At 44.9% G+C, this 10,879-nt stretch overlaps 1 protein-coding gene across 2 annotated transcripts in view; it reads right to left on the bottom strand.

The window, feature by feature from the left end:
• Positions 1 to 5,675: 5,675 nt before the first annotated feature.
• Positions 5,676 to 10,879, bottom strand: part of SCARB1 (scavenger receptor class B member 1) — a 36,972-nt gene continuing 31,768 nt past the window's right edge. Inside the window, exons 12-13 of one of the 2 annotated variants that reach the window (XM_037878759.2) lie at positions 9,388 to 9,504; positions 7,570 to 7,662 (exon numbers count right to left, since the gene is read on the bottom strand). In XM_037878759.2, the coding sequence (XP_037734687.1) occupies positions 9,388 to 9,504 (117 nt within the window). In that variant the 3' untranslated portion in view covers positions 7,570 to 7,662. Of the gene's footprint in view, positions 7,663 to 9,387; positions 9,505 to 10,879 lie in introns of both variants that reach the window. The other variant, XM_027831742.3, reaches the window with a different exon arrangement.

Here is a 10,879-nt window from a genome sequence, read left to right as displayed (position 1 = left end):
AATAGAAGAGGGGACCAAGTCACCCAGTGATGTCAGAACTCCAGGAAAGAACTGGTCTGAACAAGTGAGAATGTTCATCCATGCCCACAGCTGGAATAGAATAGGCATAGAATAGAAACAGTCTTTCTATGGAGTCTATACACAGTTTGCACAGATGCAGCGCTTGCCATCGGCTGGCTCTTAGAGCATTTTTCCAGCACCAGTCGGTTTCCACAATACCTCGGTGATGTATGTATTATTATTGTCGGACCATTTTACAGATGAGTAAACTGAGGCCCTGTGAAACCAGCCTCAAACAAAAGGAAAAGAACACCAGAGCCCCGTCTGACTCCCACTCCTCTGCACTAACCACGGGATAACACTGTGATGTTCCCTCTCCCGCAGCATTTCTGCTCAAAATAATTCTGAGTCAAATGGGCAAGCTGAGCTTTTCAAAGTGAATTTGCTCCACTTCAGTTCATCAGGAGACAAGCCACAGAGATTTCTATTGGTTAAATGCATTTTGATTAGCAATAATTCACTTATAATGGGCATTTTTATGGCACTAATCCCCATAGAACGTTAATGAATGGTGTCTCCCATCCTTTGCATGATTTTTCAGGGGCTAAAGGCCTGCTCTTCGATGGGATCCAGGTGCCTAAATACCTTTGTGGATCTCGGCCTAAGTGACTTGCCACGGTGACATGAAGTTTGTGGTAGAACTGGGGCTAAAACCCATATAATACATGTTCCAGACTTACCTCCAAATCACATGCCTTCCTGTAGTATTTGAAGCCTGAATGACCCAGAGGATTGTTGACGGGGAACTGGAGAGAGTCTTTCTTCACTAGATCCTGCTAGAAGTAGGTCTGCAGCAAAACCCAGGCCTGAACCCTACTAAATTTGTGGGCATGTGGATCTGTTTTGTCCTCTTTCTAGATGTCTCTGAGTTCAACTAGGGCAGGACAGATAATACCTTCTAAAATGAGCCTCCCAAGGCTCTGTATGGTAACATGAGATCATTCTAATAATTACCAAGCTGGTTTAGGCCAATTAAAATCCTAAGGCGAACATAAATGTCTTTAACTTTGCTTGGAACAGAGAGCGGGAGGGGGGGCTGACCTGGCAGCAGAAAGCAGAGGGGGCACATTAACCAAGGCAGGGGTCTGTGCTTCATCTGTATTTGCGGACATAATAGTCCTGTGGCCAAGGAACATAATGTACAGAGCCGAGTAGAAAGGAAATTGGCCAGAGAGAGTGAGTCAGGGCCATGAAAGGACTTGAGGGTTGCTCGAAGCATTTTTAAACGAAATGGAAATTTCAGAGGGAGCCAACGAGGTGAGTGAAGCACGGGGGAAGTAGACTCAGAATGCTCCGAGCCGATGAGGAACCATCTTGCAGAACTGCCGACCAGCTGTGGCTTCCGGACAGTGTGTGCCGAGAGCCGGAGCAAAGCCGATCAATCCACAAAGGCACAAACGAGCAGAACGGAGGCAGCTGAGGCGAGAAAGTGGCTTGATAGGCTGGTGAGCTTTGTCCATTGATCAAAGATCTCATTAGTGGGCTTAGAGCAGAGAAAAGGAATCCTGGAAGTCTAAATTCTATTCCCAGCTCTGCCACACCCTCACAGCCATGCTCTGTGCCTCAGTTTCCCCTTCTGCAAAACAAACATCATAAGGATGCTCCCCTTCGTCTCCACGTTGTCATGAGGCTGGCTTGTGAAGTGCTTTGAGATTTGCTGAACATCTCGGCAACTTATATGTATCTATGGAAATTATTATGCAATCATCTGACTTGGGTTGGGATTCATATTTTGACTGGGTGGGTGGGTGGGAGGGAGTGCGAAAAAGGAGCCTAGATGTCAGGTGGGGACAGCTCAGCATTCACCATTTCTGAAGTGCCCAGCTGCGTCTTTCATGCTGCTAGGGAGGGAGCCAAGAGATGCTGCCACTTGGAGCTGCGGAGAAAGCCAAATACAGCCAGGTATTGTTAGCCCAGGAGAGGTGAGCAGGCCGGTGAGACAGGACAGAACCCAGCGGGAGCACGTAACCACTGTGCTGAAAGGGGCCCGCCCAGCCCAAGCCTGAGAAAGCGCCACCTCGTAGCTCCACTGAGTCCGATCTTGTGAATATTCTGGGCTCGCACGTGAAACCCAATGAGACAAAGGCCAATAAAATTATCATGGCCAACATCAGTATTGCATCATCGCTGCATTTCTTAGCTTTCCCTTCAGTCTGCAGGTGTTACTCATGGAAGAAGTGCTGGGTAGCGGTTAGAACAGGGGCTGGTTCTGTTCCCTGGAGTGCCACTGACTCACTACATTGCCTTAAGTGAGTCATTTAACCTCTCTGGCCCTCACCTTATACTTGGCTGTAAAATGAGTATGTTGATGGGAGAGGAGGGCTGTATGTGCACCATTGCCCTCTACTGAACAGAATCAGAACTGCGCAACTGTGTGTCATGTGCAACTGTGTGTCATGTGCCCTGCACTGCTGACAGCTAATGAAGGTTCTCCAGATGGAAACTGTGTTTTATCCCAGCTGTTGCCATGTTGTTCTAAGTGGCCGTGTTGGATGCAGCAAAGCAACCACCATGAATTCCTAGCCGGCCATAGATCTATTGCAATATAACAGCACCTGACCCAACAGAGTGTTTGGGAGACTTAATCAATGTTCGTAAAAAACTTGAAGATCTTCAGGGCCTTTAAACAAGTGCAAGGTGTTCCTGGCCGGGGCACGTACTGGGAAGAAGCAGAGGTTAAAAATGTATTGCCAAGCGATAGGAAGCATTATTAAAATTGTCCTGTAAGCAGCTGCAAAGGGATCAGCTGGGTTGTCAGATAGACCTGAACAAAACAAAATGAAAGCTTGTACGTTCCATCCTTTCCCCTGCATTGGGAGATTAAATTAAAACTTTATAAAAAGTTCCCTTAGCTCAGTCAGTTTTAACAGCACTAACAGCAGCCACTCACACACGCTCCTTGTATTACTGGGCTGGGACTGAGGGTTTGTTGGCATAAAACACTCATCCTACCTCCTGTGTACCAACAGTGCCCCCCAGTGACCACTCCACTGTACTTCTAGCAGGAGTTGTTTCCTGACACTCCACCTTTAAACACCGATTTCATGCCCCATGAAACTCAAGTCCTCAGGCTCTAATCAATGATTAATTATAGGGTAGACTTCTAAAACTTTCTCTTACTCTAGATGAGGCTTTACAAACAAAGCCACGTGATTTACAGAATACTGCTTTCCAATCTATATAAAATCCACTATCTGCTATTTTAAAGCAACGTTAGCTTGTCCATTTCAGATTTGTTTGCGGAAGAGTAAACCCAGGGTTGTGAGTTCAATCCTTGAGGGGGCCATTTGGGATCCAAGGCAAAAATTGGGGGTTGGGTCCTGCTTTGAGCAGGGGGTTGGACTAGATGACCTCTTGAGGTCCCTTCTGACCCTGAAATTCTGTGAGGCACAGTAGCACCAGCAAGTGCTTGAGTAAGTGAGGGCTTTAAGTCATTGCTGCTGGTCTGGACACAGTCCTAAAAGGCTGGGGCAGCCTGGAAAAGTGTCATGTTCCTATTTCACTTGCTTAAAGAGCATATGGCTCGAGTGAGAGGGATATATGTTTACTTGCAGTATGTTATTCAGCCAGTAAATATCTCCATGGTCAAGCATTCCAGACAGTGGAGAATCAGGTAAACAAGAGAAACAAAGCTGGCCCTCAAAGTGCGTGGAAGCCTTCATGTCTCTAGTGAGAGCTGTTTTCTTTAATAAATACCTCCTGATGAATGTAATTCCACACAGCATGACTGCCAGAGAACAAGCCTGGAGAGGGGTCCCACAGGTGGAGTCTAATATTTGTACTTTGAAAGACCACTGGGAAACTAAAGTTCCTATTTTTAAAATGATTCCTTACCTCTTAGCAGCTAGGTACTTGGTAATGATCATTTTAAAATTCAGGTTATTTATAGGAGAAACTAGAATGAAACCAACTTCCTTCCTGTGAACTGGTAGGGAGTTTTTAGGTGGTAATAATTTCTGATCACACAATGGTGCTTAAAATAATACTCCCATCCATTGGACATTTTTGCCAAAAAAACCTCAGCATAAGGTGGCCTCATTGCCTGGTTTGTCAATCTCACACACACACACGCCCGCCCACCATATGCAGAGACTGGGTGGGCACGGTATTTCTCAGAACTTTGGCACAATAAAGATGGTGACAGTCCCCGTGACTGTTGCTAAGCAGTGTTGGTTTGTTTTTTAAGTGCTTGTGGTGGCTTTATACATCCCAGAATGACAGACATCAGACAAGCAGAGGAAACGCAGCCAGCTGCTGGAAGGAGGGTGCTTTATGGGGGCAGGGCAAATGTACATCACAGCAAATTTTGCAAGTAACATTTATGATGGGGCCAGAAGACAGTAAGGAACGGAGGGATTGCACAGCCATCTCGCTGCCTCCCTTTCAGAGAGTTAATATTCCCCATCTCCTGTACAAAACTAATGTGGCACAGGAACTATGCCAAACTAGGCATAGGGCTCAAGCTGCTGGAGCCTTGTAAGCAGATGGGCTTAGCAGCCATTATTTCTACCAGCATAGCACCCAAGAAACCAGTCAGGTTTAGTCTACATCTAAAATGTTTTACTGCTATCATAATGGGGTGTGTGTGTGTATGTGTGCATATATCTATCTATTTGCACCCACATAGCTATGCTGGAAAAAACCTTCATGGAGACAGTTATACCACTATAAGGGATTTTATAACAGTATAACTTATTTTGCTTCAGCAAATGCTACATTAGCAAAAGAATTTTTATAGACACTGGCATAACTGCAGCCATTTTTATTTATTTATTTATTTTTTAAGTCTAGGAGCAGAAAGGGACCAATAAGCACAGAAGGGAAAGTTATTTTAAATGATCAGTTGAGTTGGGGGTAGCAAAGGCATTACAGTACAGTGGTTACACATGGATATTAAAGTGTTTTTAATGCAACGGCTGAGCTGACTTCACTGTTTAAACATCTTCTCCCCTCCTCCGCCTTACCTTTCCCCTGGCAGCAGCAAGGATTTGGACTCTGGCCCCACCCACCTACAGCTGATGCCCACCAAAAGAAGAGGGTGGATTCCCACTACTGCTGCTACACAACAGGGCTCTCCTGCACCTAGAATCGCTCTGCTCCCGTCTCAGGGCTGCCGACAATTTTTACTGGGGGAAGGGGTGGGCTAGACTTAAAAATAAAGTATTTGCCGTTGAAGGTCACTTTAGTGAGTAGTTTTGTAGCATGACTAAAGTTGTCCACTTTTAATAAAGCTTCTGTTCCTAACTCACTGTTTCCTTGGTTAAAGCAACCCCCTACATTTGGGGGAGCTGCCCCCCCACCACCACAGGTGAGGGTCACCAGTCTCACAGAGGGGACCTGGGCTAAAGACTGTTAGTGCACAGGACTGGAGCTAACAAATGGTAATTCATAGACCTTGTTCAATTAACGATCAGGCCCTAGTCAGGGGGTGCCATTGGAAGAGGAGGAGCTGGACCTGCTGGCAGCGAGGTGCAGCTGTCCCACCCAACACCCACGTGCCCCAGCTTTGCGATCGCATCAGACTTTAGAATGCAGCTGGCTTGACAGAACGCAGAGTCAGCTGGAGAGCGGAGGTGGGGCCGGGGAAAGAAGTGGGGTGTGAACCCTACAAGTCATTTGCCAAGAGTCTATGATCTAAGCTAGTGTCTTGATAGATGTCCCTCCACATCCCATACCTGCCAGGCATGCCCAACACTAGCACAAGAGCCATAAGACCAGCCCACTGAGAGTGTTCTCAGAGCACTGATCCAGGCAGTCTTGGGGCACAGCGGTTAATTGCAATTTGCATGGTAAAAAGAAATCCTCAACTCCTCTGGAAGCCCTACACTGTGTAAGGCCCATGCACCCCCATGCCTCACATAGGAAAGTCCTTTGCTGCCATCAGTACTCGCAACGCAAAGCTTAAGCCACAGGAGTGGTTTTCCTACCATTTGGGTGTATTTCAGTTGTTACTGGTCTGTAGCCTTTAAGGCACCCTGAGAGCCACCCACTAAGTTAGGGAATCTCCTGACATGGGAGGGGCTTTACTGTGTGGAAAGCTACATGGAACACACTGCCTGCAGAGTGAGTGTTTTTACTCTGCTGTTACAAAACTGCCAGGTGGTCTTCCTGGCTGGAGTGTGACCTGCCTCACATTCTGCCAGCTAATTTTCCGTAGGTGGTAGCACACCCAGTGTCACACTGCAAGGAAGAGATCTCATTTGATTGGGGAATGGCACAGTTCTGGAATAGCTCTTACCCCTGGTGACATTTTACAATGTCATGATTAAAGACACTAGTGGAACAATGAGACGAGTGATCTCATATGTGGAACAATGCAAAGCACCTGGCTGGCTCTGTGTAGGTAGAAGAGCTCAGATTAATCTGAAATGCAGGGAAAAAACTAGATACTTGTAAAGAGTAAGTGGTTTCCATACAAGTTAAAAGTCGGTGGCCTCTGCATGAATTTCACCACAGAAGCGCGAGTGGGAGAGCCAAGAAGCTAAGCAATATTTCTTTGGCAAAAATCAAATGAGCGCCACTGCCACATGTCTAACCCACAATGGCACCTGGGAACCAACTAGCCAGATAAACCAAGTTGCTCATTTTAGAAAAACCCACTAAGCTTTAGAGCAGTGACGAATGAGCCTTCAGTCTAGAGCACCACCCCTCCAAAACAGCAATCACCACAACCTTGAATCTTACACCCGCACATGGCTGCATAGCCTAATACTGGTATATAAAAAAAGTTGGCAGCATACATCTCTTAACCTGTGCAGCATGTGAGAACTCATTTCTACTCAGTGAACCCGAGCAAATGAACCCACCCCATCCAGTTTAAAATAGGATTCATAGGACCTACTGCAAATCGCTGCCAGTTTTCCCAGATTAGCATTAGCCTCCTGAATGGGAGTGAACTTCAGCCAGCGTAGATCTATTTAGTAAGCACCTCTCCATAAACCTTGAGTGGCACAGGTTGTTAAATACTGATGTATTTTCCTTTATACACCAGTTATTTTTACACATGTGAACCTTGTTTGCTTTAAAGGATTATCCATTACAGTGCCTTTTTCTTTTAGGATTCTCTCAACAGCTTCTAGGTGAAGAGAGACTACATGGGCAGAGGAAAGGACTCTTCAGGGGATTAGCCACCAGGTATTCTTCATCCCTGCCAGGCTGGAAATAGCAAAAAAGAGAGGTCTCAGCCCATGCCAGCCCCAGGCCAACAAATGTTTTTTGAATGTTTTGTATTTCAAATGCTAGGACTGAACTGGTTTTATCCTCATCTCAGGTCTTGATGCAGGAAGTGTGAGCCGTGGCAATACAGCTCAATAGCCTTTGAGTATTTTGTGCCTCTCTCAAGATAGTTCGGAATCAGGTATTTTATCCAACTCTGCATCTCCTTTCTAGGATCCTGCTAATGGACCCAGAGCAAGTCTGATCCCTAAGCAGAGTCAGGTACCAGTGGGAATCACCCTTCTGTAAGAGATTGGCACTTCAGGCTTCAGCAGCATCATTCTGGTTTGTTTTACTATCATCTTGAAGGAGTGGTGTTGTTTCGGAAGACTGAGGTGGTTCAGTCCGTGGGTCTGGCTCTCGTGGGCTCTTCTCTCTGGCGTTTCTCTGAATAAATAAAAGCAAGGACAGGTGACTCAGGATGCAGCTAGACACCAGCACTGGTCATCACATACGCCAGTGACTAAAGATTTACATAGGCTACCTGACAGTATGTTCAGCACTGGAATTTGTCACCATGTAAAGACTCCAGACTAACCTGTAGTTTAATGACACCCAGAAAGGGAGAGCAAGCTGCTCCCCGACAACGTGTCCCATTCAGAGACCAGAAACTGGATGTTTATTAATCCACAGCTACTGTCCTCTCAAGAGCAGCAATAAACCCTAAGATGAAGTAAATGCTTAAGAGCACCAACACGTGGTCCATTTTATCACAGAACATTCTACACAGGTTTCTAAACAAAGCCAGGATGAAATAAAGCTGAAGAATGAACTACAGGTTCCAAGAGGGGTGTAAAATTGGCCTTTACTACAATAGTATCTCAATGAGACAGTAAATACATCAGGCATTCTAGATCAATACATTACCCCAGAAGCCTACAGCACTTGATCCATTCCTGGGCTGTTCCATCCTGCCAGTGAAAGTTTAGTGCAAAAAGCCTTTTGAATATACAAACAAGCCGTATGGCAACTTAACCCAAAAAGCTTTCCAAAGTAAGCATCATGCATGAGAACAGCGTGACCTGGTGACTCATTCTTTAGAAGGTGGTTGACCTACTTTTCTGTAATAAATGAAGAGCCATCCTAATATATGTGAGTATGAAATGGTCAGACTGGTAATACTGGGACACATCTGTCAGTATTCTTTAAGTGTAAAGATCAGAAGCAATAAAACCCTCTATTTTGCTTAATGAGAGAAGTATTCTCAGCTCCATGTGGGTGCTCCATATTTGTACAGAGCTCTGACTGTGACCTCATGGAATCCCAGCAGATGCCCCTCCTGGAAGATTTTTACCCCAAGTTAGGTTAAGCAATCTCAGGCTGCTCAACCTGGAAAGCACTTAAGCATATGTGTTAGACTCCCTTGTAGGAAGGGCTCCTTTCTTGATTATAGGGCCTTTAACTGGAGTATGTCTCTCGATCCACAAAGCGAGCACACATTTAAAAGGTTGAACAGCTCAACACCTTGATATAGAATCTAAAAATATTTAGCAGGTGCCAAGAAAGTTTTACTCAATCCATTCCTAAGTCACGGCTTTGAAAAGTGTTGCCTAGTCTCTCCTAGTGTTGGCTGTATCTGTTAACACTAAGAAGACTGGCGAGTAACAAGTTTTGGTCTCCAAATTCATTTTCAGATTTAGCCAAAGTGAGGGAGGTCCACAGGTGTCACCCAGACTCTTGTATGTCATTGCTGATTTTACACCCTCCCCCCCCCCACCCACCCCCATGCCCCAGCAAGCAAAAGTTCTTACAGATGATAGGACCTCACCTCCATGCCAACTGTCACATCTAGCCAACATTGCACCCATCTCCAGGACTGCAGATCATGCTTCACATCAATCCATCAAGAAGGGGGTTTGAAAGAAGAGTTACCTGTACCTTCTCTCCCCAACATCTACTGAAATGTGATCTAAATGCATGCAATATTCTCATTTCCTAGTTTAAACCCAAAGCAAGCTTATTAGCATGAATAAAGTTTACCAAGAGGGCATATTTTACACGTGAACATTGAGCACTTCAGTTTGATAGCAGATTTAAGCAACATTTCAGCAGATTTATCATCAAGTTAGTATTGTTTAGAGAAGAGGAGTTTTACCTTTACTGGGTACCCACCTACAGGCTGGCTTCCTGCAGCACCATCCCCTTAACTGGAGTCAGTGGTTTTTCGGACAAGGCCTGGTTGGCCTCTTTAGTCTTTTTATTGCTACTCCAAAATAAAAAGCATTTTTCCTAGAAGATAATCAGGCTAGTTTATGTTGTATTTTAAAAGACATTTGGAAGAGGTTTCATTTGAAAAAGGGCAGCTGTGTTTAAGTTGTAATCATGGTTTGCTTAGTTACTAAATTCTAGTTCTTTACACGGTGTTTAAATTAGAGCTACAACTTTATTAATCTTCTGAAAATAATCTGTACCAAGCCATCTTTAAAATGGTCTGTTCACATTTCAGACCCTTTAGAGACTTCTAATGAAATGTAAAAGGGTTTGTTCAGTGGATTGGGATTGTCACACACAGTCAGCTGCAGGTAAGCTCTACTGTGGTTGTGCAAGGGGGGATCTTTTTATTTTTTTTTAAAAAGCTTTTGTTTGGATTGGTAGGACAGACAGACACCATTTTAAATTGGCTCAAGTTATAATCCAGAATCTAACTTTGCATTTAAGAGACTATTTAACATTTTCCAGTATCTCACTGAGGTTGAGTTTAAGCAACAGTGCTCCCTCTAGAAAGCTGCTCTGGGAAATGAAGTACATTTTATATGCAGTTGCAAGAATTTAGGGAGATTTCATAATGGATCACAGATGGATTTAGAGCCTTTGCCTTAGCTCAGGTGCTCAGTGAAGAGCATTCTGGCTCTTCAGAGGGAGGACTGTGGTTGATTAAGCAATCTATTAAGAGCTGATTATTAACCCTTCACTAGATCAAGAATACACCTTAAATGCAGCATTTATTTTGACCTGTGTTGCAGTTTGTATTATGCATCTATTGATCACTATAGAGTTACATAATCCTAAATGCTCAGCAATATTCCCCTACAGATTTATAGGGCCACTTCCAGGTTCTCTGCTGTGATTTTTGTTAACTCACTTTTTAGCGAATAAGAAGAAAGTTTCTTGAAGTTGCATTTGGTTGTGTAGCACCAATATGTGGCTTAGCTGGCAACACTACTTAGCTCACCAGTGGATAATTGCAAGTGCCTTGTGCCCAGGATTCTCTTTTGCAGATCGGTATTCAGTTTGTTACCAGAGGCCTCCATTCATGCAAGTGGCCAACTGGAGTTTGTTAACCCTGTACTGAATCCCCATTGACTGAGTGCTCCCTGTAGAGGATACCCATGGCTTAGGGTCTGTTGTGGTGTCCCTGTTAAAGCCAACTCCTGCAGAGTGGCCAATTGAAGGAGCTGTGGGGCCAGTGTATTGGACAGCAATACACTGGTTGCAATTGCCCTGCATAAACACCCTCCACAGGAAGTTCTTTGGGCTGGTCTTCCCTACAGAATTAACTTGGGTTCCTTGCTCTGCGCTCAAAGCCCCACCTCCATCTAAGGGTGCAGAAGCAGAGGGGTAAAGTCTCAGACCAGTGTAAATGTGGAGTAGCTTCTGGTTTCAT

This window comes from Chelonia mydas, chromosome 15 (genome assembly GCF_015237465.2).
Source record: "Chelonia mydas isolate rCheMyd1 chromosome 15, rCheMyd1.pri.v2, whole genome shotgun sequence".
NCBI lineage: Eukaryota > Metazoa > Chordata > Testudines > Cheloniidae > Chelonia > Chelonia mydas.
Note: the sequence above shows the minus strand (reverse complement) of the source record. Positions and strands in the feature narration are given on the sequence as shown.